The 27,617-nt window shown below is 40.3% G+C and overlaps 1 protein-coding gene and 2 long non-coding RNA genes across 15 annotated transcripts in view; 1 reads left to right on the forward strand and 2 right to left on the reverse strand.

Moving 5' to 3' along the window:
- Positions 1–738: 738 nt before the first annotated feature.
- Positions 739–14,007, forward strand: LOC121952525 (uncharacterized). The gene is made up of 3 exons (XR_006106450.2): positions 739–1,033; positions 1,148–1,265; positions 13,687–14,007. It is a non-coding gene; the product is annotated as an uncharacterized LOC121952525 (long non-coding RNA).
- Positions 3,257–4,303, reverse strand: LOC148187210 (uncharacterized). The gene is made up of 3 exons (XR_015779015.1): positions 4,146–4,303; positions 3,960–4,003; positions 3,257–3,838 (listed from the first exon to the last, which is right to left on the reverse strand). It is a non-coding gene; the product is annotated as an uncharacterized LOC148187210 (long non-coding RNA).
- A 132-nt stretch (positions 14,008–14,139) lies between the features above and the next one.
- The window catches only part of auts2a (activator of transcription and developmental regulator AUTS2 a), a 449,370-nt gene continuing 435,892 nt past the window's right edge, over positions 14,140–27,617 (reverse strand). For 10 of the 13 annotated variants that reach the window (XM_088088963.1, XM_088088970.1, XM_088088964.1 and 7 more), the window contains 4 exons: positions 20,247–20,327; positions 20,075–20,158; positions 19,601–19,853; positions 14,140–18,770 (listed from right to left, as the gene is read on the reverse strand). In XM_088088963.1, coding sequence (XP_087945089.1) covers positions 17,519–18,770; positions 19,601–19,853; positions 20,075–20,158; positions 20,247–20,327 — 1,670 coding nt within the window. In that variant the 3' untranslated portion in view covers positions 14,140–17,518. The remainder of the gene's footprint in view (positions 18,771–19,600; positions 19,854–20,074; positions 20,159–20,246; positions 20,328–27,617) is intronic. The other 3 variants (XM_088088966.1, XM_088088967.1, XM_088088965.1) reach the window with 1 other exon arrangement.

Genomic DNA, 27,617 nt, shown 5'->3' on the forward strand with positions numbered 1-27,617 from the left:
TATTGTAAAAAAAGAAAATGTTTGGGGGGGCAGATTTGGCCTGTGGGCTGTAAGTTGAGTATTATTGATCATTGATATACTTTATAGAAATTGTGTCTGAAATAAATATTAAAGGCTTCATAGTGTATGAATTGGTGGTGGACATTTTTCTGTTGATTTGTCAGGCTCTGTCAGTGATGAATTTGGACCTGAGGAAACTGCAGTTTTTTAAGAGACCTCCAGTGGATCCTAAGAGGAGATTTATGTTTGTCATCCTAAAAATGACCTTGTCCCACAGTAAGTTTACAACACAAGTTTTCTCAGCTGCAATTCACAAGATAAAAGTCCTTGAATAAAAAACTGTCTGAACCTCAGCAGTGAAACCTCATACTGTGATTTATCTCTGTATATTTGAGGACAGGTTTTCTTTGTGTTTTGTTTTAACACAGAACAAGATGTCAAAAAACTGAGCTTATACAAGTCTGAATTCGGGGTTTGATTTCTTTCAAATACATGAGAGGGAGGCAATGAGCAACAAAGAAATGAGCTGATAAAAGTGTTTAAAAATAATATTAATTCTGTAAAATAATCTGAAATATATAATTATGATAATGTGCGTTTTCCCTTCGCTTCAAATAAATAAATACAATTCAAATGTATTACTTTCCTACTACTATAATATAATATCAGTCAAAATATTTGTTATAGTAAATCCCGTTTAAATTTCAATAGCGCGGTACGGCGCATGCGCAGCCTTGCGTGAGTGTGACGTATGCGCGTCAACAGGAAGTCCCTTCATTTGAATTTCAGGACTGTTTTTAAAATGTCTCTTGTGTCATAGCTCCGTAATTTCTCCGTAATTTCTGAATAAACGCGTCTTTTACGGTCTGATTTCGGACAGAAAGTGTGTCACAGAAAGTTAGCACAAAATCCAACTATCTCACGATCGATGGATGTTAAATGTTTTTGTTTTTTCGGTAAAAAGTTCGACGGCAGTGTTTGGCTAGCTAACGTTGCTAGCACGCTAGCTGTGTTTGGCTGCACCTGAGCGCAGGTAACCTCCGCACTTAGCAGGGAAGTTTTGATCCCGTTAAAGTGATCACTATATTCAGCGACACTGTGTGGTGTTAAAAAACACAAAAATGATCATTTTTATGCCTTTTTTTAGGGCAGCGTTTTTTTAATCCGTCCATAAATAGATGCTTCTCTTGGAGTTGAATATCGGACTTCTCATCTATGGAGGACAAGGACCAACTCTCCGGGTTCAAACTGCACTTCAGACTTTGGTGAGTATTTGCTGCTGTGCTAACATGACTTTTGGCTGTTTTGTCGCTGCTGTGTGCTAACATTACCGCTGCTGTGGATGATGCTGTTGTTTCTGAGACTGTGAATATGTGGTTTCTGTTTCTGTGTGCGATCTGTGGTTTTGTAGTTGTTGTTGTTGTTTTTGTGTTTTGGGTGTGCAGCTGTGACTTTCTCTGGTTGTTGCTGTTGGTTTGAGGTGATCTTTAGATAACTGGGTCTCTGCTTGAGGGATGATTTTCTGTTTGTTATTTTGTGTTTACCACTCTGAAGTTCGCTTCCGATTGGTAGCTTCCGATTCAGCAGTTAACCCTTTGAAACCTAGATGTCGGTTTTGTTGTGCTGGTTTCAGACACCTTTCGCATGCTGTTTAACCCTTTGTTCACCTGGCTTGGAAAGTGGCTTATTTTATGGAAAAGAAAAAAACATTAGGGAAAAAGGCAATGACCGATTTTGCAAGAAATGGTTTTACCACTTTGTGTTTTTCGGATATCTGGATTACACTAACTCATTATTCTTACAGTCAAAATTAAAATGTAAAGATGATGTGGCATTTCAAAGGGCATAAATGATGTTAAAAAATAACCTACTACCAGGAAAAAAAATGAAAAAAAAGTTAAAGGTTTTTTTGGGGGGAGGGGGGGGTTGTTAAAATTTAAAGGGAATTTTTAATTTCATAACTTAGTGCTGGTACCACCAGGAACATTTTTGTTTATCAATCGATGAAACTCGGGCTGCGGCGACGCATAAATACATGGATTCACGTAAAGTGCGCACCGTTTCATGCAGCGCGTGTCATGACAGCGCGAGCAGCGCCGATCGTGTTGCTTTTTGTTTCGGCGCTCGTGTATCAAGTTAGCGCGCGCACACTGTTCGCACGCGCCTGAGCTGCGTGTCAGCTGCAGCACGTTTTTGTGCGTGACGCTCACGTTTGTTGACTCTGTACCGCTTTATCCTGCAGTTTAAAGTCTCTCTCTGTCACAGAGATGAGGAAATACAAAGATGTTTGTTTTACCTCAACTTCCTTGCCTCCCTTTCAAAACAAAAGCTATCTGACTGTGTCTCTGTGGACAGAATGCTGCTGATACAAAGCATTTTATTTTGAAACATTTACCGGACAGGGTTGTCAGCTGTGCAGGAGCTTGTATAACTTCATAAATGAGTGAAATATGTGCTTATAAATATTAAAATACAGAACTCATATCAGCAGGCAGCAGTATGCCTTAAGGCCCAGTTAAGGCTGGACTATTTTGATGCAGAAACAATGTACTAGTTATAAATATTTCTGTTAGAGAAAGTTATAGTGTTATTCAGATTGCAGTAATTTTACTGTAAGATGTTTTTTTGGACTGCCAGATTTGAGGTTTGTTACTGTATCAAAGAGTAACTGTTCTGTTACTTCTCCTAAAAGTGACTTGAATTTTACATTGTTTTATGTATTTTGCTGTTGGATTGCTAAATGTAGATTACACTACATTCCTTTTACTTGAGTGGAACAAGCAATTGCATTAATTATATTTTGGAGAGACTTTATATCAGACTGTAAAACACAGATTACCAGTTAAGACTGGGATATTTTTTGTTGGGGAATAATGCCCTGCAGTGTATGACAAGTTTTCAAATGTTATTTTTGGTAAATTTGTTGTTATATTAATCGAGTAATAATAAAAAAAACAGATCAATAAAAAAATAATTGATAGATTAATCAATTTATTGAAAAAATAGTTGATAAAAAAATAATCATTAGGTGCAGCCCTACATGGAACAGATTTAATGTGGAGCTAAAACAATTTCCAAACATAAACCAGTTTAACCAGCTGTATGAAAACATGATTTTAGGATGAAGAGGTTACCGAGGTTACTATTTTTTTATTTGGTTGCACAAAATGATCTTTTTTCTGAGTTTAACATCCTCTTTTTTCTGTAAATAACACTGAAAAAAATGTAGATATTTGATTTTGGGTATGTGGGTGTATATACATGTTTAGTTAATTAGAGCATGTGTTTAAATTAATAAGTAAGCAGGTTAATTCAAATTCAGTGAGATATGTTGAGTATTACTATAGCGTATATTACGATATATTACAATTTCATTTTAACTAACCTTCTTTTTACTTTTTTTACAAGTTGTCATACTTGAGTGAAATATTCTCGTCCTCAACATTTCTGAGCTGGATCTCATTTGAGTTGGATGCTAGTGGAGCGTTTTTGGTTCATTGTTACACTTAAAAAAACTGAGCCATGTGATTTAGTAATTACCTGTCGGCTTGTCTCAGCCTGCTACATCAGCCTGTGTCATTCATTTCAGTTTTTTGTAAGGGACCACAAATGAGCGAATTATCATCTGCGGCCTCTTTGCAGGTCTCAGTGAAAATGTCGCAGGTTTAAACTCATCCACCTTGGTTGTCTCTGGTCTGAGGTACCGTTTTGGGGTACGGCCGCTTGTTTTCCACTTTTTCACAAAGACGGCTCCACTCAGCAGCTGCTGTTGTGCTCCTGATCTGATGCATTTCTGTGGGGAAATGATTTCCTTCACTGAGGGCGCTGATGTGTGCTTCTGGGGAACAAGAAGGTCAGACACCAAATATCAGCTCTGTACTCTGCATTCACGTACCGATGCGCTCACCGTGAGCTGAAGAACAACCGCAATAATTAAAGTTCATCTGTCTGAATCTCACGTCTAATGAGGCCCGGCTGCAGCGGCGGCGTGAAGGTCGTCCTGCTGAAAACGAGACACAATGAAACCTTTAGGATTAAGTTGCGCTGTTTTCACGGTTAGTTATTCGGTATCTGGGTCGGCGTGATGAACCTTGACTATCTTGTTTGAGAAGCGAGAATACAGAAGCAGGAGTAGTAAAACGCACCGTGTCTGAAGGACTCCAGAGGGCTGTTAAACAGAAACGCCTTAATCAGTGGTGATAAACAACAGTTACTCTCCGTTTTTTCTGCAGCGCGCTGGTCTTCTGAAGGTCGCGGCTGTGGGAACATTGTTGCTGCAGAGAGGCAGCGCCTGTTTCTCCGCTCTCCGTGTGTGTTCAGCAGTATGTTGACACACAGCTTCTGTGATGTTTTTCCAGCTTCTTATGTGTGTTGTGACTTTTTCAGACACTCCAGTTTTCCACATGTGCAGCAATTTATCAGTCAGAGGGTCTAAGGCAGGCCCGTCGCAATATCTGCTGATCTGAGACGATATTGTCCCAGAAATAATTGTAATAATCAAGATTATTGCCATTTTAACCCTTTTGGCCCACTTTAATATTACACTCTTGTATCGCTCTGTACACAAAATGTGTTTTCAAAATCAAGCTTTAAAAATTCTAATACATATTAATATTATTTTTTACTTTCATTGAGTTATTTTTTTTAACCATTATCAATCCTAATCATAGATTTCAAATATTCATTAATTTTTAAGAATTAACACCTTTCAATACCAGGTTTTTGTCATGATGCCACTATGTTTTCAGATACAAATACACACAAACAAATATTTTTAATATACTACAGTAGATTTTAAAAAATCACAGCCTAGGATTTGCAGTAACATTGATTGTGACTGTGGAAACAGCATGTATTTTCTCCATATGTCAAATACAGTTAAATTTGTGTAATAAGGTAGAAAATAAAAAAACAACAAATTCCAAGGCAAAAGCCCAGAGTGACGCCCAGAAATAAATCAATGCAGTTTGAATGGGATTCAGTGGCACATTTTTGCAATTAACTGCGAATTTAACACTTTTGTTTACAGTGTTTTTTAGATTTATGGTAGGAGCTGAGCTGGAAATTATAAAATTGAACAAAAATACACAATCTTCCCAAAATCTATGCTGTATACATGAACACAGCCAAAATTATAAAAAAAAAAGAAGAATGAAAAGTGTGTAAAATGCGCCTCACAGTTCCTAAAGGTTAAGACCGTTTGTGGCGCTGATATAATGATAATTGGGGATGCACAACGTTGGATTTTTGGCCAAGGGCTTCGCACATGTGGCGTCGCTCTATCCGCTGAGCCGCTCTATCCGCCGAGCTGCTCTATCCGCCGAGCCGCTCTATGCGCCGAGCCGCTGTATCCGCCGAGCCGCTCTATGCGCCGAGCAGCTCTATCCGCCAAGCAGCTCTGTGCGCCGAGCCGCTCTATCCGCCGAGCCGCTCTGTGCGCCGAGCCGCTCTATGCGCCGAGCCGCTCTATGCGCCGAGCCGCTCTATCCGCCGGGCCGCTCTATCCGCCGAGCCGCTCTATGCGCCGAGCCGCTCTATGCGCCGAGCCGCTCTATCCGCCGAGCCGCTCTATCCGCCGAGCCGCTCTATCCGCCGAGCCGCTCTTTGTCTATTTATCGACATAATTGTGATTTTAATAGTTTTGACTCTACCTCAGATCTGTGAAATATTCTGTCAATTTACCAACTTCAGCTTTCACTCAGGAGCAAAAATCAGCCTTTAAACTTTCTGTCGATGCTCATCGATGTTGACCAGTATGAACATTTTTATTATGATACTGTTTTTCGGCGTAAATGGCCGAGCCTGAGGCATTTTCTGTGACCTCAAACAGCGTGTGTGTGTGGGGCGTGAACAGTCGGGAGGATCAAAAGAATCCTTTAAATTCAGCGAAACATCTGTATTTTGGAAAGGGGCGTACAGCTGCAGTCGGCTTGAGCCCGCCGTCAGAAAACGTTTACATAACAGTTTAAGCAAATACGATACAAAACGCTCATCTTCTCCTACAGAGCAGCCAGAGCAGCCGACTGTCTCTGACCATGGCGAGCAGCCGGTGTGAAAGATTATTATGCTAATTTCCCAGGGTTCAGTGGAGGGCTGGATCCGCTGACTAACACGGCGTTTCTTTTTTTGAGGCCAGCTCTCGCTCTTTTGATCTCATCCTTTCCAGAATTCAACACGAGATGATTCGACTAATGATGAATGAATGAACTCGGTTTGAGAGCATCGTTTTAATCCCGCTAGAGGATCCGACAGCCGTGCTGGTGGGCTCGTGTTTATAGGCTTTTTTTTCTCAGGAGGGTGAAACATCAGGGGAATTTTACCCGTTTTCCCATTTCTAAACAGGCGAGTATTTTTAGGAGCCGAGTGTGTTTGTTTGGATGTGAGTAGAGCTGTTGTCAGCAGGGAGAAAAGACCGTGAGCATTCCCACATAATTGCTTTTTTCCAGAAAAAAGGTTTGCGTATTAGCCGGAGTCAGAGCGCATTTTACGACGTAAGATTAGAGTGATGGGGGACGTGAAGAGTGTGTTCGTAAAGACGAAGAGTCTCTGAAGGTGTTTCGCAGGTAGACTGAGTCCTTTTACGGCACGAATACTGAACTTGCTTTGTTTGAGGGCCAATTTTCTAAAATGACAAGAGGCCCGGGGCCAGTCGCAGCAGCCCCATACGCGTTTTTAGAATCTGAGGACATTTGTAAGATTCAAGGACATTTCTTGGATTTTAAGACATTTGTAGCAGGACGTTTCTTAGATTTTAGGACATTTCTAGGATTTTAGGACATTTCTAGGATTTGGGACATCTCTGGGACATTAGGACAATCCATGACTCTGGTATGTTTCTAGAATTTTGGGGTATTTCTAGGTTTGTAGAACGTTTTTACGATGTTTCTAGGATTTAAGGACATTTCTCAGATTTTAAAGATGTTTTAGGTCATTTTTAGGATTTTAGGACATTTCTAGGATTTGGGACATCTCTGGGACATTAGGACAATCCATGACTCTAGTATGTTTCTAGAATTTTGGGGTATTTCTAGGTTTGTAGAACGTTTTTACGATGTTTCTAGGATTTAAGGACATTTCTCAGATTTTAAAGATGTTTTAGGTCATTTTTAGGATTTTAGGATATCTCTAGGACTTTAGGACATTTCTAGGCTTGTAGGACATTTTTAGGATTTAGGCTGTTTTAAGGATTTTAGGACGATTCTGGGATTTTAGGGCGTTTCTCAGATCTTAGGACATTTTAAGGATTGGTGAACATTTGTGGTATTTTAGGACATTTTGTAGGATTTTAGGACTTTTCTCAGACATTAGGACAATCTAGGACTTTAGGATGTTTCTAGGATTATAAGACATTTCTATGAATTTAGGCTATTTCTAGAATTTTTGGGTGTTTCTAGGTTTGGTGATCATTTCAAGGATTTAAGGATGTTCCAAGGATTTTAGGACATTTCTCAGATCTTAGGACATTTCTAGGACTGGTGAACATATGTGGTATTTTAGGACATTTCTAGGACATTAGTACAATCTAGGGCTTTATGATGTTTCTAGGATTATAAGACATTTCTATGATTTAAGGGCGTTTCTAGAACTTTTGGGTATTTCTAGGATTGTAGAGCATTTAGGACGTTTCTAGAATTTTTCAGACTTAGGACATCTCTAGGACTTTAAGACATATACCAGATTTTGGGACATTTCTCAGATTTAAGGAAATTTCTCAGATTTTAGGACGGGTGGGGGTGTGGCGGATCCTCCACGGGGACTTTTTTATGAATAAGGCACTCTGGCTCCGTCTGTATCCTAAAAGTACAAAACAATTCCCCGTGTGAATCACTTTGTTTTTATTGTGAGTTGGTGTGTTTTGTTAGGGCCACCCGGCCGCCTGCCGAGGGCCAGATTTGGCCTGCGAGCCATCGGTTGAGCATCGCTGATTTATGGCAGAGGATCCTCCATGTTTTGCATAACCCGCAGACATGTCATCATTTCCCAGAGACGGTTTGTTTACAGCAGCGTGGAGGTTGTTGTTTGCTGGTGTCGTGTGCCGCCGCCGCGATCAGGCAGATGATGCTCCGCGTTGGGATGAAGTCCAGACTTCAGGGTTCAGACAGCTGACAGGGAGGACCGCGGCTTTATTTGCCTTCTGAGCTGAGCTCAAACAAAAGAGCGAAACGCCCAACGAGCGTGGAGGCGCTCATCCAGTCTGACAGCATGTGTGTGTGTGAGTGTGTGTGTGTGTGATCCTTTCAGTCCAGGTAAACAGCGAGCATGTGACGCTGGTCACAGGAAGTCAGCCTGCCAAACTGGTTCTCCTCTCAGTCAGATGAGATGGCAGCGCCTCAGTGTTACCTGCTGAACAGCATCCTCCCAAAAACTCGCTCTGTTGCTTCTTCTGTTAAAGCTCACAGCGGAGGAGGGAACACTGGCGCCACCGTGTGGCCAAAAACGCTCCTTACACGAGCAGAGGGACAGTGACGAGAGCGCGTGTCGAATAAGTCATGGATGTTTAACAGCATCGTAGTTATTAAAAAACAACAAAATATTCACTCATCGACTTTCAAACCCTTTAAAACCCGAGAAATAAGTTTGTTTTGAACAAGCAATGAACAAGACATGGCCCAAAAATGTGCAAGAAATTAGTAAAAAGTTACAAGAAAATTACCTGAAAATAACTAATTTAGAAAACAGACACACACATATATTTTAAAAATACAATTATTTTATTATTATTATTATATTATATTATATTATATTATATTATATTATATTATATTATATTATATTATATTATATTATATTATAATAAAAAAATAAGATTATTTATCCATTTATTGTATTTTTGTTTTGTAAGATCATTTCAAATATAGAATAATAATAATTACAGATATAGTTTTCTGGTTCCTGTAATTTTCTAATATTCCTCCACCTTTTTAAAACTATTTTTCAGGTCATAATCTTGTCCCCTTTTACTAATTTTTCCAGTTTGTGGGACATTTCTTGTCTGATTGGTCATTGTCATTTGCCTTTTTTGTCATGATTTTGAAAAAAAAAAAGAAAAAAAGAAAAGGAATTGGCTCACAGGCGTCTGTATGCAAGAAAACTGGTGCTGATTCAGACTTCAAAGGGTTAAGAAAGTGTTGTCTTTCAAAACATTGAAGCTGATTTCTGTTTTGGCCCACACATTATTATTTAGCACCAAAACACACCAAGTTTGGCAGTTAATGACTGAAGTCAACACTTCTAATCAAAGAGAAAAGCTGAAATGATTCAACTGAATGTTAATCTGCAACAAGTTTGATAAAAGATTAAAAATTCAGGTAATTTAAGTGTAAATGACAAAAATTAACAGTTTACAGCTCAATCTGATGATGGGATTATCAGAGAGGAAACGGTGGCTAACAAGTTCTGCGTCTGAGTCGAAAACTGATACATTTAATTTCTGAGTACATTTTAATATCTTTTTATTTCTCTCAAACATCTGTGGATGCACACTTCAAATACTTTAAAGTTATTAAAATCAACCCAGTGTTTGTGCTTTTCAGTTTCATTTCTCTGCAGAGCATGAAAACATCTCAGTTTATTCATTTACTTTTTAATAAAGTAACAAAGGAAATAAGCTAAATTTTTATTTTTTCTCATCACAGCTCCACGTAGTAAAGTAAAATAATAAAGTAAAAAAATAAAGTAAACAAAGTAAAATGTGTTCATTAATTCATCTCAAATCCATTTTTGCAGCATTTTAATAAAAGTACAGAATTATGTAAATGAGTAAAATAATAACAACTTAACAGATAAAATCAAAATTTTATTTCATTATAGTAAAAACTCGTTCACCTCCACCTGAAGCTGATGTGGCAGCTAATAAAAATGTATATTTTTACCTTTTCAGCGCACAGATTCTGAAATATCCCAAAAATATTACCTACTAAATTAAATTACAGAAGTTTGATTCTCTAATAAAAACATCGGCTGTTGAATTACTTTATTTTTAGCCGTTTATTTGACGTGCTGCAGCAAATTGAGACATCTGAGTTGGAAGTTGAGCAGATAAACGTCTGAGAAACATCCATCACTGACTGATCGTGTTTCGACTGTTTCGCCTCCTCAGTCCTCTGTTCGTCGTCACCTGTCAGCGCTCATTAATCAGGAGCGTCTGCGTGTCGGCACGCTGGGTAACGTCCCCCTGCCCCCAAAATAATGAGGATTTTACAATTATTTAATTTCTATCTGTTGGTACAGGACGACAGGGGGCCGGACGCAGCGGCCCTGTGGCCCCGTTTTAAGGATTTTAGGACATTTCTAGAATTTTTTCAGTATTTCATGATGTTTTAGGATTTTATCACATTTCTGTAATTTCAGGACTTTTCTCAAACTTCAGGACATTTTGATGATTTTAGGATGAAACTTGATTTTTCAGGATGTTTGTCAGATTTTAGGACAAATCCTGAAAACTAGGACAATTTTTCAGGACGTTTTGGACACAGATTTCAGGATGTTTCTAGGACTGTAGGATTTTTGTAGGATTATAGGACGTTCCTAAGATCTTAAGACCTTTCTAGGATGTTAACTGGATTTTAGGCTGTTTCTAGGATTTTAGGAAGTTTTTCAGATTGTAGGACATTTCTAGGTTTTAAGGATGTTTCTAGGATTTTAGGCCGTTTCTCAGGTTTTAGGATGTGTCTGGGATTTAAGGACGTTTCTAGTACATTAGGATATTTTTAGGATTTTTGGACATTCCCAAGATGTTAGGATGTTTCTCAGACGTTTCTAGGATTTTAGAACATTAGGGGCTCGGTTCGGACCTCTGTCCGGGGTTGCGGATCCTCCACTGGCACTTTTTTGATAAACAAGCTCTATTTTGATGCTGTTTTATTCGCTCTGGCACCTTCTTGTTTGCTGAAAGTACAAAAACAATGACTCGTGTGAATAACTTTATTTTTACTGTGAATTAGAAAACGGTTTGGGGGCCGCCCGGCACCTTATCAGGGGCCAGATTTGGCCTGTGGGCGCCTGTGCGCGTTGCTGGAGCCTCGCTCTGTCTCTGTCTCCGTCTCTGTCTCCGTCTCTGTCTCCGTCTCCGTCTCTCTGTGCAACATCCAAAAGCAGTTTACTCAGACAGTTCAGGATTTTGTTGCTCGGTGCTGAGATTCGGCTCAGAAACAGCTGACGACACACCTGTATGCAGGTGAAGGTCCGACCGGTCAGGAGTCCGAGTTTTCAGAGAGATGAGCGCTGAAACGATGAGGTGATCGTTTAGTCGATGGACAGAAAACTGATCTGTTCAGCTGCAACAATTAATCAATTAGTCATCAACCAGCCAATTAATCGCCAGCCAACTGGACGGACTAATCAATTCATTTTATTATTTTTTTGAGGGAAAAAAAAATAAAAATTCTCAGATTTCGGACTCTTAAATGTAAATATTTTCTGGTTTATTTACTCCTCTACACTATAGAAAATAAACTATTTGGTTTAACTTCAAAAATCAAGTTTCATGGCTGCTTTAACATTTTAGGTCGACTGAATTTGAGAAAACAAGTTGAGTAATTTTGCTTTGATTACATTTGTCTTCTCAAATCCAGTCAACCTAAAAACAGAAGGAAACCTGAAGTCTTTAGGTTAAAACAAATAGTTTATTTTTTACAGTGTACGACAGTAAACTGAATGTCTTATGGACAAAACAGGACACTTTTGGACATCATCTTTGGGAAATATTGACTGAGATTTTTTTTTTTACCATTTTAAAACATTTTAGACCCAACAACTTATTGATTAACTGAGAAAATAATCATACTTTACTACGGCATTTTTTTGGATATACTATACTTTGACTTCTTTGCTGTTTTTTCCACACACTATACTAACAATTTTTTGACATACTACACTACTTTTTTACATTCAACACGCAATTCTATAACATTTTTTTGACATGCTACACTATGACATTTGTTTTTGTTTTTTTTTCATTTTTTTCTGACATACTGTTACTTTTTTCATTTTTTCAACATGCTATACTATGACAGTCTTTTTTTTACATGCTATACAGTGACATTTTTTGACATAATATGACTTTTTTTCTTTCTTTTTTTAATAATCTATACTATGACATTTTAGACATATTGTACTGTCACATTTTTCAGAATCTCTTTAGTAATAAAACTGAAGAGTTATGTGCATGTAAGTGCTGCTGCAGTGGAGATTTCAGGCTCATAATAAGAGAAAAAACTAATGAGAAAATGTTTTTTAAAGATATATTCTGTAAAATAAGAGGGTGTCAAAGGGTAAAAAAAAAAGTTAATTATTAAAATTGTCGCCGATTAATTTTCTGTCTCAACTAATTGATTAATTGGCAAATTGTTGCAGCGTCATTGAAAATAATCGCTGGTTGCAGCCGATATTCTTGCAGCACTTGAGGGCTGAGAGCGAGTGTGTTAGTGTGGCGCCCTCTGCTGGTCCTCAGCCCGAACTGCGTCTCACTGTCCTGACAGCACTTCATGCAGGTCTGAAAGGAAAATTCGTGTTGGTCCCTGGAGCAGGAGGCATTTACTTGGCAGGAGGAAATACAGGCAATCCACATTTCCCACCAGTGACGGATCGAGCGGGCGTTTGATTGATGCGTGACCTGGGCGCCGCGGTGCTAAACATCAATCAGAGCGGGGGCATGGATGCTGCGGTTATTCAGTGTAATGGGAATGTCAATAACTCTCGCATCCTCTGATGAATACACAAGTGCCGTGCTATGATTCACCAGTCAGGGCTGCTGATGTTTAAAGCGCTGTTATTGAACCGAGCGCAAACCCTCAGTCGTCCAGGTAGCTGATGTGGTGTGATGCATGATGTTTCCGCGGTTTTAACCGTTGCCAAGCAATTTTCTAGCAAGTCGGCACCTGCTGGTGCAGCTGAGATGGAGAACTGAGGCATTTTTTATATTTAGGCTCTTCAGGCGAATGTTGAATCTACGATTGAGCAACATATCTGATATATCAATATCATGATACGAGAATAGATATCATCTAAGAAGATATTCAAAGTGTCTTTTCCTGGTTTTACAGGCTGCGTTACAGTAAAGTGATTTAATTTTTTCATACTTCAACTTTTATTATTTGACTTCCCCCACAGTCATTATATCCAAATTACGGATAATTAACTCTTTAAAATCTGAGCATATTGACCTGATTTCCTTCAAAAACGTAGGAAAAAGGCAATGAGTAAATTAAAAAGAAATTAGCCAAGAAATTATTCAAATAAATATAATTACCTAAAAAATTATAAAATAAAACCAAAATTAAAAACAAAAACAACATCTGAAAAAGTGCTTAAAAAGCAAAACATTTTAAATCACTTATTATATTATTCATTATTTTATTAATCATAAAATTATAATTCTGTAAAATAATTTTAAATGTATAATAATGACAGTTAAAAACAAAGTTTTTTAAAATGTGTTCCCTAGCTTTTTTAAGCACTTAGTTGTTTATTGATAAAATCAACTATCAATCAATTAATCATTATTTTTATTTTTTTTAAAAACACATAAAAACCTTCCTTATTTCAAATAATTGCAAAAGTATTTTTCCTAAATCAAAGCTCACAGCAACATATTGCTTATACTTTGACGGCATTGTGTAGCCTATCGATAAATTGGATAAATTTAACATATTTGATTAATTCTTCTTTTTCTTCCCTCCATGACAGGTTTTTTTTATTTTGACTTTTTCCTTAGATGTGAGCGTCTAAAGGCGGCGGGATGTCGAATGCTGTAAAGCCAAACTGTGTTTTTTGATAATGGACTTTATAAATAAAACTGAACTGAAAACTGAACTGAACTGATTCAGTAATCATTGATGAATTGTTATCGTCCCTAATGTCGAGGCATTTGGTCAAAGATATTGTCATATTTGATTTTCCCACAGCACTTAGCTCTGGGAGAAACATGATTAGAAGTGACTCCTTAAAGCGACAAAATCCACTTTATATCTCCACCGTCAGGAGCGCTCCAGATTACTCGTGACGCGAGTGAGCGTTTGTCCTCTCTGGAGTCTAATGTGGAAAGTCATTAACTGTGTAAGCGAGTGTCAAAAAGAAATATGGCCTGTTTACTGGGCTCAGTGGGTGTGGCTGTAGGTGGAGGAATAAAAGCCCCGCAGACAGAGTTAGTACACATTTTTTAATAACATGGCACAATTTACATAACACAAGTTTAAATGAGGAGCATGCTGAAGATTCAGTCGCTTCATTTTTTCTCATTTTTGTACATGATCTAGAAAGACTTCACTTTTTTCCCCTGTACATGTTTAACAGCAAAAAAAACAGAGAAAAAAAAAGAAAAATCTCATTTAACAATCTTTTTGCAATACGCATCGACTAACCACTATGGCTCCGGTGGACATTTTTATGTTGGATTAAAAAACACTGCACGACATGATATCACAGAGTTTGAAGCGCACAACTAAACCTTCAGTGGACTACTAAAATAGATCTCTGCTCATTAGAAACAAACTGTCCATAGTTTAGACTTGCTTTTTTTGTCTTTTGATTTTGTAGGTACAACAACTCAGGAAAGCACTTTAATACACTGTTTGACCAACAGAACCTATTTTCCAAAACATTTACTTTACACTCCTTCAATTGGGCAAATGTGCTGTCATGGTGTTTAATGTGCTGCATTCTCCCCAAAACGAGACCGAGACGAGGAAAATGAGTTTGTGCTGCTGGCTTTTTTACGACGAACATCTTCAAATGCAATTCCTCCATCAACTAGGATTGTCACCACAATTGATCGTAATTGAAAAATAATCTCAAAACATTTTGATTAATCCAAATTGCTGTGTGGATCACTCAGTACGTTTACACGGACAGTTGAGTCGAGTTACGGTTTAAGCTCCGTTAGGCCTTTAATTGGACTTCTGTGCTGTCACAGTACATAAGCACCGGGGCTAGAATTGAGTTATTGATTAAATTATGTCCGACTCCGCCACTATAGACCAGGGGTGTCAAACATACACTAAAAGTTTACCAATTTTTTGTGTGCAAACTGTCACAACTCTCTTCGTCAGTCAGATTTATTTGTCTTTTTAATATCAACGTCTCTTTTGTGTAAATTAAAGTAAAGGTGCCAGATTCTCAAATCTGATGTCAAATTTCAAAGAAGTCATTAATACTCGAGCCACAGCCCGAGTGATTTTATCTCCCACAAATTATGATGTAAATACCACTAAATTTTGAGTAAAATGTCTTTTTTCTTTGATTTTTTTGGGTTGCTGGTAATAAAAATTAAATAATCAATTCTTGACTTTGGACTGGTATACAGACACAAAATTCAACCATTTTATCATAAAAATTTAGAAATATTCCAAAATAAAATTTATCTTGAAATGAGTTCAAATCTGAAAATTTAAAGCGCAATAAAAAAATCCCCAACAATACCTTTACTGAAAATCAAACATTTTTACTGTATCAGCGTTTGTTAAACTGTAAAATATCTGATGGTTTTACTGGTTTTGGCCTGTTTGACATAATATCGGGCTGTACGTGGCCCCGCCGCTATAGACCGAATCACAGTGTTTATTTACAGTAAGTTTCGGATAGAATACGTCTAATCAAATAACGCTGAGCAAACTCTGCATTAACTGATAATTTTTAAGCCACCTAAAAGAAAATTTCAGTTTAAGTTTACACGATGTACGTAGTGTTTTCACCGCTTTACCTTGCAGTTACGAAGCCCTTACCGACGCAGACTTTAAGCCATTATATCAAAAATACTGGACTTTATTGAAAAACAAACGTCATTTTATCCACTAACGCTGCCTCCATCAGCTATTGTGTACGTTTAAGAGGAACAAATACTCAAATATAGTGTACTCTTACACTGATATTAATTTATTTTTTTTTTAGGTGGCTAAAATACGCCCCATCTACACTCTGACCTAAATCTGACCCTAAGGGACTGTACCAGGGTTCCTGTAGATCCTTAAAAAGTCTTAAAAAGCATTGAATTCATTAATTTGAAAATAAGGCTTTATTTGGTGTTTAATTGACTTAAATCAATCTTTCAAAAGTCTTAAAATGCTCAGAAATGGTAAGTTTGGAGTTTACTTTTGAGTTTAATTTTTTACGTTGCATTGTAAAACATGAAAATAATTTCTACCTTTTTTGTGTTAAATAATTTAATAACAATAATAATAATTTTCTTGAATTTGTCATGATGGGAATCCACGCAGTAGAATCTCGTGTGCTGATTGAGAAAAACGAAATTCCCCCAAAAAACAGCCAAAAATGTTCTATATTTCCCACCTCTGTTCGTGAACCAAATTAATACTTTTATTTTGTGCATTGCCTTCCATGTGTTCCACTTTTAGATGTAGATAATTTAACTTCTTCACTGAACGAAAACAAGTCGTGTTTAATGTAACAAAAAATTTGGCCCAAAAAAAGTGTCCTTTAATTTTGGCTATTAAAAACTGATGAGACATTAAAAAAATCTACTTAGCATTAATCTGCAGGAACCCTGTGTACTTTATTTATTAGAGAAGATAAATAACAAATACCAGAAATACACCATTTAAAATTGTGTGTCCCTCACGTAAGTCAAAATAGAAAACAGTGCTTTTTTTTCAGTGCCTTACCCATTTAGCAGCACCCTTTCCCCCCTCATAAATAACGAACGGTCCCTATTGTTATTATTATAATTTCCAGTAATGAAGGAGTCGCTCCGTTAACAGATGAATTATCTGGCTGTGTTAGTCCAATTTAGAGAAATTCAGCTTAGTATGATTTCAGTTGGACCAGCATGTTTACATGTATTTTAAAAGTCCAGTTTTAGTCGGACTGACACAGTAATTTGACGTTTTTGACACCCTGTAAACGCACTGAGTGAGTGTCTGAGTTGTGGAGAGAATACAGCTGTTCGTCCTTTCATTGTCACACAGTCAGTAGTGGTGAGAAGGCCAGCTTTCAGAAAGGGAGCCCAGACATTTTGTTGCATAGTTGAAATATGGGGTCTCTGGTACAATGCTAATCAGCTGCGTCAACCGAGAAAACAAAAAAAGAAAATAGCAAAAAGCACATTCTGAATCACTGCTGTAATACTCCTCTATTTACATGTGTTCAAAGTAAAGCTTTCAAAACACCCTTTTGCATATTTGTACCATGATTTTTAATCCATACAGAGTGAGCACAGCGACTGTACACGTTATCTACACACTTTGCTGTCCGTCAGTGCTAAAGTACCTGTACATTCCAAAAATTGTTCAGTCTGACTCCGCGTCGCTTTAATACAAGAGAAAGAACGCACACAAAAAGCTGGAGCAAACCCGAAAAAAATCTTTGAAAATTTGTTGTTGATTTTTTTGTTCCATGATTAATGTCTCTTTTTAGTTTTATACAAAAACAATTCATTTTGCGGGAACGTCTGCGCCCACATAAGTTATTCACAGCTATGTTACAGTCTGGCTTTGCCCAAAGCTAAGTGCTGGGTGTGAGTTCAGTGTTAGTGAGGCACGGCGCTGCGGGGGCACTGAGGCTCAGCTCACCGTGCCTCGATGTCTTTGTGAGCCGGTCTGTCTCTGATATCTGTGGCCAGGGGAGTAGTCCGTCTGGGTGAGCCGGGGCGGGGGCCCAGCGTGGGGATGAGCGGGGGCGGGGCACTCAGAGAGGCGGTGGGTGGCGTTTTGTTCAGGATACCGTTCTGATGGGCGGTGGCTGCGGCGGCGGCAGCTGCTGCGGCCGCTGCCGCAGCTGAGGGACTGACCCTTGAGTAGTGCATGCCCGGGAGCCCGGGCGCCATGAGGCCCGGGGCCGGGTGTGGGAGGTGTCCGTCAAGGGCAGGGTGGTGCATTGCCGGGTGTAGGCGCCCGTGTTCGTAGTCCTCTCTGAGCATGTTGAGGCGGTCGCGCTCCTCCAGATGTGCGCGCTCCTGCTCCCTCCTCTGCTCCAGCGCCAGAGGGTGCACGTGGTCACGGTTAAAGTCATGAGGCTCACGGTCCCTGTAGGAGCGCTCAGCCTCGTAGAGGCGCGGCGCTGCCAGCCGGTGCAGAGGGTCGTTCCTCAGCAGCAGGTCCCTCGCCAACGGGTCCCGTCTGTGAATGTCCAGGCCCCTGTAGGGGTCCCTCATCGGGTCCCAGTGGAAGGCAGGGTAAGGGAACCTGTCGGCTCCCGGGATGGGGCTGATGCCCATGAAGGGCGCCACCACTCGAGTCCTCTCCAAACTGCTGATGCTGTTGATGGAGTGAACGCCTGCCATGCTCATGGGCAGAGGCATGGAGGAGGGAGGGTGGAGATTTGGCGTGGAGGGAGCCTGCGTCGGGTGCTCGCTTGCCCTCTCTGCGGCTCCGTCCTGCTCCTCCTTTCGCTCCTCCTTCACTTTGACCTCACTGTTCTTCTTCTGGTGCTCGTACGGCAGATCTATCTTCTTCTCCAGGGCCTCCCGGCTCAACCCGCCGTTGGGACGTTCTAGGCTGGTTTGCCGGATGTAGGGTGACGGTGTCCCCCTGTTGGACACTTTGTCCTCTGAAACTCGGCCGTCGTGGATGATGGGCGTGTCTTTGTCGCTGTGCTGGTTGTCTTTGAGCTTATGGTCATCTGTGCCGTTGTCTTTCCAAGAGTCGGAGTGCTCCCTCTCCCTGTCTTTGGCCTTGTTCTCCTTGTCCCTCTGGGGTTCTCCAGAAGAAGGGGGCAGGTGGTTCCTGTGGTGCTCTGGAGGTCTGGTGTGGCCCAGAAGGCTGATGGGATTGACGGGGATTGGGGACGGATGGCTCGGATGACGCTTTTCTACAGAGTCCCTAAAAGCACAAAGAAAATACCTCCATCAGTATCAGTAACTCTGCGTCTGTCAAAGAGCGAAATTAATCTTTCAACACTTATTCCAAATTGAAACAATTAGATAAAACATAATATACACAGAAATAGTGATTCAAAGATCCTTAAAAAGCCTTAAATAGCCTTTAATTCGTAAATCTATAAATAAGGCCTTAATTTCTATTTAAATGACTTACAGTAATCTTTCAGAAGTATTAAAAAATGCTCAGATACCGGCAAATAAATTGGATTTTGTTAACCCTCTTTTTTTTATATCGCATTGTAAAATCTCAACATAATTGGCAGCATCTTTTTTTGTTAAATAATTCACCAAATTCTGCTCCTGCAGCTCATCATGACAGAAGTCCAAGCAGTTCAATCCCAAAAAATTTCATGTTTCATGTGACAATAGACTTTTGGGCAAAATTGTTCTTTAATTTGGTTGTTGTAAAAGTATTTGAGGATTGTTTATTGTAATTCCGACCAGTTAGTACATGAAAAATACTTAAATAAAGTACTCTCGTTGATCATTAAATAAAAACGTTATAATAAATAAAACACTGGGTTATTACATACATAAATGAATAAATGAATAGATATAAATAAGGTGAGTGATGCAGTATGTAAACAGTAAAAATGCTTCAATTGTCTTCAATTTCAAATTTGACCTAAATTTCAGGTGGTGATTAAATAACAGTTTTAACTCTTAACTTGCCAGTAGGAACCCTGAAGAAGGCCAAAAGATCTGCTCCAAAGATATTTTTATCTATTCATGTCATTAGTCATCAGAGTAGTCATTTTTGGCAACACCCACCTGTCTTTGTCGTCTTTACTGACCAGCGAGTCCCGCTTCTCAGAGTCTCGGTCCCTCTCGTGCGAGCTGGCCGATGTGCTCCTCTCAGAGTCTCCGGGTTTCAGCCAGGGTGGCGGTGTGGGGAAGGAGGGCGGTGTGCGGTGCAGGCGGTTCCACGGCTCCTGGTGGCTGCTGTTACTGCTGCTGTTGAAGTGCTGCTGTGCGTTGGGGCCATCTTTATGGCCGAACACTGAGTTGGCCGCTGTTAGGGATTCAACACGTGGAAAAACACGGCAGGACACAAGTTAAATGCGTATCTTGACAACTTGCACTGGTGAATATCTGTATTTAAATTCCATTTCTGACGTTCTTCTACAGCATGAGTGAGCAATACCTCTAAATTAGAAACAAAACTTTAAGATTGGACACATTTCACATAGCAACAAGGATTATTATAGGAAATACAGACAGTGATAGGATGAGGTAGAAACTCACTTAGTGCTGGATTGCCCAGTCCCCCAAAGGCTGATGAACTGAGGGATCCCAGTCCTCCAAATGATGCAGGCCGACTGAAAGGTTCTGAAAAGAGACATCACATATCATATCACATCTTTTTTTCCTATTTCAGATGGAGACTGAGAAGACCCAAACTGAAGAGTCTTTTTACCTAAATGAGACGCTGGGGTGAGGAAGTTTCCAGGATGGTGGGGCGGATGACCAAAAGGACCTCCTGATGGATGCGTGGGACCTGAAAGGGGAAGAGACAGTAGGAATCCATCAATGGCTGACTGCAACGTCACGATAGGTAAGTGTTAAAAATTTGTTGACAGGTTAACAAGCAATCTCATCTTTAAGTCCTTATGCTAAAACTTTAAATTAGAGCCCAACTAACAAAAACTGCAGTTAAAACAATAAAAGTTTAAAGAGTAATACAATATTTATGTAGTCAGCATGTTGTGAAAAATACTATAGTATGTCACCCAAAAGTAAACAAAAAAATTATCAAAAATGTCATAGTATAATATGTCGCCAAAATATGTCTACTTGAAAAGACAGCCAAAATCGTCTTAATAAATCATGTCGCAAAAGAGACTGAAAAATCAACCAAAAAAGCAAGGCTATAGTATGGCAAAAATGTCAAAATATGACCCGTCCAAAAAACTGCTAAAAACTACTTTAATCCACATTAAATAGCGTGCCAAAACACGCCATAGCAAAGGATTTTGCAAAAAGGGCCAAAAGCATCACAAAATTGCATATCCAAAAATCAACCAAAAAAGCAAGGCTATAGTATGGCAAAAATGTCAAAATATGACCCGTCCAAAAAACTGTTGAAAACTACTTTAAATGACATAAAATATCGTGCCGAAACACGCCATAGCAAAGGATTTTACAAAAAGGGCCAAAAACATCACTAAATTGCATATCCAAAAATCGACCAAAAAAGCAAGGCTATAGTATGGCAAAAATGTCAAAATATGACCCGTCCAAAAAACTGCTAGAAACTACTTTAATCCACATTAAATAGAGTGCCGAAACACGCCATAGCAAAGGATTTTGCATAAACGGCCAAAAACATAGCAAAATTGAATGTCCAAAAATTGACTTAAAAAAGCAAGGCTATAGTATGGCAAAAATGTCAAAATATGACCCGTCCAAAAAACTGCTAGAAACTACTTTAATCCACATTAAATAGAGTGCCGAAACACGCCATAGCAAAGGATTTTACAAAAAGGGCCAAAAACATCACTAAATTGCATATCCAAAAATCGACCAAAAAAGCAAGGCTATAGTATGGCAAAAATGTCAAAATATGACCCGTCCAAAAAACTGCTAAAAACTACTTTAAATGACATAAAATATCGTGCCGAAACACGCCATAGCAAAGGATTTTACAAAAAGGGCCAAAAACATCACTAAATTGCATATCCAAAAATCGACCAAAAAAGCAAGGCTATAGTATGGCAAAAATGTCAAAATATGACCCGTCCAAAAAACTGTTGAAAACTACTTTAAATGACATCAAATAGTGTGCCAAAACACGCCATAGCAAAGGATTTTGCATAAACGGCCAAAAACATAGCAAAATTGAATGTCCAAAAATTGACTTAAAAAAGCAAGGCTATAGTATGGCAAAAATGTCAAAATATGACCCGTCCAAAAAACTGCTAGAAACTACTTTAATCCACATTAAATAGAGTGCCAAAACACGCCATAGCAAAGGATTTTGCAAAAACGGCCAAAAAACATCACAAAATTGCATATCCAAAAATCGACCAAAAAAGCAAGGCTATAGTATGGCAAAAATGTCAAAATATGACCCGTCCAAAAAACTGCTAAAAACTACTTTAAATGACATAAAATAGCGTGCCGAAACATGCCATAGCAAAGGAATTTGCAAAAACCGCCAAAAACATCACGAAATTGCATGTTGAAAAATCGACTTAAAAAAGCAAGGCTATAGTATGGCAAAAATGTCAAAATATGACCCGTCCAAAAAACTGCTAAAAGCTACTTTAATCCACATTAAATAGCGTGCCGAAACACACCATAGCAAAGGAATTTGCAAAAAGGGCCAAAAACATCACTAAATTGCATGTCAATGAGACCTGGAGGGGCGTGATCGAGAGGAATGGCCCCCCCGATCTGAACCTGAGTGGTGTTTTGTTATTGGACTTCTGTGCTCGCCACAGATTGTCCATAACGAACACCATGTTCAAGCATAAGGGTGTCCATATGCGCACTTGGCATCAGGACACCCTAGGCCGCAGTTCAATGATCGACTTTGTAGTCGTATCGTTGGACTTGCGGCCGTCTTGGACACTCGGGTGAAGAGAGGGGCGGAGCTGTCAACCGATCACCATCTGGTGGTGAGTTGGCTCCGATGGTGGGGGAGGACGCCGGTCAGACCTGGCAGACCCAAACGCATAGTGAGGGTCTGCTGGGAACGTCTGGCAGAGCTTCGACCATGTCCCGGGGGAGGCTGGGGACATTGAGTCCGAGTGGGCCGTGTTCCGTGCCTCCATTGCTGAGGCGGCCGACTGGTGCTGTGGCCGTAAGGTGGTTGGTGCCTGTCGGGGCGGCAACACCCGAACCCGCTGGTGGACACCGGCGGTAAGGTGCCCGTCAAGCTGAAGAAGGAGTCCTATCGGGCCTTCTTGGCCTGTGGGACTCGGAGGCAGCAGACAGGTACCGACAGGCCAAGCGGAGTGCGGCGGCGCGGCGGTCGCCGAGGCGAAAACCGGCATGGGAGGAGTTCGCGAGGCCATGGAAAACGACTTCCGGACGGCTTCAAGAGGTTCTGGACCACCATCCGGCGCCTCAGGAGGGGAAGCAGTGCTCCGTCAACACTGTGTATGGTGGCGACGGGCACTGCTGACCTCGACTCGGGACGCTAGGATCGGTGGAAGGAATACTCAAGACCTCCTCGATCCCACCGACACGCCTTCCGTTGGGGAAGCAGGGCCTGGGGACCCGGGGGTGGGCTCCTCTATCTCTGGGGCTGAGGTTACCGAGGTGGTCAAAAAGCTCCTCGGTGGCAGGGCCCCGGGGGTGGACGAGGTCCGCCCAGAGTTCCTCAAGGCCCTGGATGTTGTGGGGCTGTCGTGGCTGACACGACTCTGCAACATTGCGTGGACATCGGGGGCAGTGCCCTTGGACTGGCAGACTGGGGTGGTGGTCCCTCTTTTCAAGAAGGGGGACCGGAGGGTGTGTTCCAACTACAGGGGGATCACACTCCTCAGCCTCCCTGGTAAGGTCTATTCGGGGGTACTAGAGAGGAGGGTCCGCCGGATAGTCGAACCCGGATTCAGGAGGAGCAATGCGTTTTCGCCCGGTCGTGGAACTGTGGACCAGCTCTGGACCCTTGGCAGGATCCTTGAGGGTGCTTGGGAATTTGCCCAACCAGTCCACATGTGCTTTGTGGACTTGGAGAAGGCATTCGACCGTGTCCCTCGGGAGTCCTGTGGGGGTTCTCCGAATATGGGGTTTCGGACTCCCTGATACGGGCAGTCCGTTCCCTGTATGACCGGTGCCGGAGCTTGGTCCGCATTGCCGGCAGTAAGTCGAACTTGTTTCCGGTGAGGGTTGGACTCCGCCAGGGCTGCCCTTTGTCACCGATTCTGTTCATAACTTTTATGGACAGAATTTCTAGGCGCAGCCAGGGTGTTGAGGGGGTCCGGTTTGGTGACCTCAGGATTAGGTCTCTGCTCTTTGCAGATGATGTGGTCCTGTTGGCTTCATCGGGCCGCGACCTTCAGCTCTCACTGGATCGGTTCGCAGCCGAGTGTGAAGCGGCTGGAATGAAAATCAGCACCTCCAAATCCGAGACCATGGTTCTCAGCCGGAAAAGGGTGGCGTGCCCCCTCCGGATCGGGGATGAAGTCCTGCCCCAAGTGGAGGAGTTTAAGTACCTCGGGGTCTTGTTCACGAGTGAGGGAAGGATGGAACGGGAGATCGACAGGCGGATCGGTGCGGCGTCTGCAGTAATGCGGACTCTGCACCGGTCTGTCTTGGTGAAGAGGGAGCTGAGCCGAAAGGCAAAGCTCTCGATTTACCAGTCGATCTTCGCTCCTACCTCACCTATGGTCACGAGCTTTGGGTAGTGACCGAAAGAACTAGATCGCGGGTACAAGCGGCCGAAATGAGTTTCCTCCGTAGGGTGGCTGGGCTCTCCCTTAGAGATAGGGTGAGAAGCTCGGTCATCCGGGAGGAGCTCGGAGTAGAGCCGCTGCTCCTCCGCATTGAGAAGAGCCAGATGAGGTGGCTCGGGCATCTAATTAGGATGCCTCCAGGACGCCTCCCTGGTGAGGTGTTCAGGGCACGTCCCACCGGTAGGAGGCCCCGGGGAAGACCCAGGACACGCTGGAGAGACTACGTCTCTCAGCTGGCCTGGGAACGCCTCGGGTCCCCGGAAGAGCTGGATGAAGTGGCCGGGAGAGGGAAGTCTGGGTTTCCCTGCTTAGGCTGCTGCCCCCGCGACCGACCCCGGATAAGCGGAAGAAAATGGATGGATGGATGGATGGAAATTGCATGTCCAAAAATCGACCAAAAAAGCAAGGCTATAGTATGGCAAAAATGTCAAAATATGACCCGTCCAAAAAACTGCTAAAAACTACTTTAAATGACATAAAATAGCGTGCCAAAACACGCCATAGCAAAGGATTTTGCAAAAACGGCCAAAAACATAGCAAAATTGAATGTCCAAAATTGACCAAAAAGCAAGGCTATAGTATGGCAAAAATGTCAAAATATGACCCATCCAAAAAACTGCTAAAAACTACTTTAAATGACATCAAATAGCGTGCCGAAACATGCCATAGCAAAGAAATTCGCAAAAACAGCCAAAAACATCACAAAATTGCATGTCCAAAAATCGACCAAAAAAGCAAGGCTATAGTATGGCAAAAATGTCAAAATATGACCCGTCCAAAAAACTGCTAAAAACTACTTTAAATGACATTAAATAGCGTGCCAAAACACGCCATAGCAAAGGATTTTGCAAAAAGGGCCAAAAGCATCACAAAATTGCATATCCAAAAATCGACCAAAAAAGCAAGGCTATAGTATGGCAAAAATGTCAAAATATGACCCATCAAAAACTGCTAAAACTACTTTAAATGACATCAAATAGTGTGCCAAAACACGCCATAGCAAAGGATTTTGCAAAACGCCAAAAACATAGCAAAATTGAATGTCCAAAATTGACCAAAAAAGCAAGGCTATAGTATGGCAAAAATGTCAAAATATGACCCGTCCAAAAAACTGCTAGAAACTACTTTAATCCACATTAAATAGAGTGCCGAAACACGCCATAGCAAAGGATTTTGCATAAACGGCCAAAAAACATAGCAAAATTGAATGTCCAAAATTGACTTAAAAAGCAAGGCTATAGTATGGCAAAATGTCAAAATATGACCCGTCAAAAACTGTTAAAAACTACTTTAAATGACATCAAATAGTGTGCCAAAACACGCCATAGCAAAGGATTTTGCATAAACGGCCAAAAACATAGCAAAATTGAATGTCCAAAAATTGACTTAAAAAAGCAAGGCTATAGTATGGCAAAAATGTCAAAATATGACCCGTCCAAAAAACTGCTAGAAACTACTTTAATCCACATTAAATAGCGTGCCGAAACATGCCATAGCAAAGGAATTTGCAAAAACCGCCAAAAACATCACGAAATTGCATGTTGAAAAATCGACTTAAAAAAGCAAGGCTATAGTATGGCAAAAATGTCAAAATATGACCCGTCCAAAAAACTGCTAAAACTACTTTAAATGACATCAAATAGTGTGCCAAAACACGCCATAGCAAAGGATTTTGCAAAAGCCAAAAACATAGCAAAATTGAATGTCCAAAAATTGACCAAAAAAGCAAGGCTATAGTATGGCAAAAATGTCAAAATATGACCCATCCAAAAAACTGCTAGAAACTACTTTAATCCACATTAAATAGAGTGCCGAAACACGCCATAGCAAAGGATTTTGCAAAAAGGGCCAAAAACATAGCAAAATTGAATGTCCAAAAATTGACTTAAAAAAGCAAGGCTATAGTATGGCAAAAATGTCAAAATATGACCCGTTCAAAAAACTGCTAAAAACTACTTTAAATGACATAAAATAGCGTGCAGAAACACGCCATAGCAAAGGATTTAGCAAAAAGGGCCAAAAACATCACAAAATTGAATGTCCAAAAATCGACCAAAAAAGCAAGGCTATAGTATGGCAAAAATGTCAAAATATGACCCGTCCAAAAAACTGCTAAAAACTACTTTAAATGACATAAAATAGCGTGCCGAAACATGCCATAGCAAAGGAATTTGCATAAACCGCCAAAAACATCACGAAATTGCATGTCCAAAAATCGACCAAAAAAGCAAGGCTATAGTATGGCAAAATGTCAAAATATGATCCGTCCAAAAACTGCTAAAAACTACTTTAAATGACATAAAATAGCGTGCGAAAACATGCCATAGAAAAGGATTATGCAAAAACGGCCAAAAACATCACAAAATTGCATGTCCAAAAATCGACCAAAAAAGCAAGGCTATAGTATGGCAAAAATGTCAAAATATGACCCATTCAAAAAACTGCTAGAAACTACTTTAATCCACATTAAATAGAGTGCGAAACATGCCATAGCAAAGGAATTCGCAAAAACAGCCAAAAACATCACAAAATTGCATGTCCAAAAATCGACCAAAAAAGCAAGGCTATAGTATGGCAAAAATGTCAAAATATGACCCGTCCAAAAAACTGCTAAAAACTACTTTAAATGACATTAAATAGTGTGCCAAAACACGCCATAGCAAAGGATTTTGCAAAACGCCAAAAACATAGCAAAATTGAATGTCCAAAATTGACCAAAAAAGCAAGGCTATAGTATGGCAAAAATGTCAAAATATGACCCGTCCAAAAAACTGCTAGAAACTACTTTAATCCACATTAAATAGCGTGCAGAAACACGCCATAGCAAAGGATTTTGCAAAAACGGCCAAAAAACATCACAAAATTGCATGTCCAAAAATCGACCAAAAAAGCAAGGCTATAGTATGGCAAAAATGTCAAAATATGATCAAATCAAAAACTGCTAAAACTACTTTAAATGACATAAAATAAATGCGAAACATGCCATAGCAAAGGAATTTGCAAACACCGCCAAAAACATCACGAAATTGCATGTTGAAAATCGACTTAAAAAGCAAGGCTATAGTATGGCAAAAATGTCAAAATATGACCCGTCCAAAAAACTGCTAGAAACTACTTTAATCCACATTAAATAGAGTGCCGAAACACGCCATAGCAAAGGATTTTGCATAAACGGCCAAAAACATAGCAAAATTGAATGTCCAAAAATTGACTTAAAAAGCAAGGCTATAGTATGGCAAAAATGTCAAAATATGACCCATCCAAAACTGCTAAAACTACTTTAAATGACATCAAATAGTGTGCCAAAACACGCCATAGCAAAGGATTTTGCAAAAAGCGGTAAAAAACAAAGCAAAATTGCATGTCAAAAAATCGACCAAAAAAGC

This window comes from Plectropomus leopardus, chromosome 15 (assembly GCF_026936395.1).
Source record: "Plectropomus leopardus strain MGB_pleo_1.0 chromosome 15, ASM2693639v1, whole genome shotgun sequence".
In the NCBI taxonomy this organism is placed as follows: domain Eukaryota; kingdom Metazoa; phylum Chordata; class Actinopteri; order Perciformes; family Serranidae; genus Plectropomus; species Plectropomus leopardus.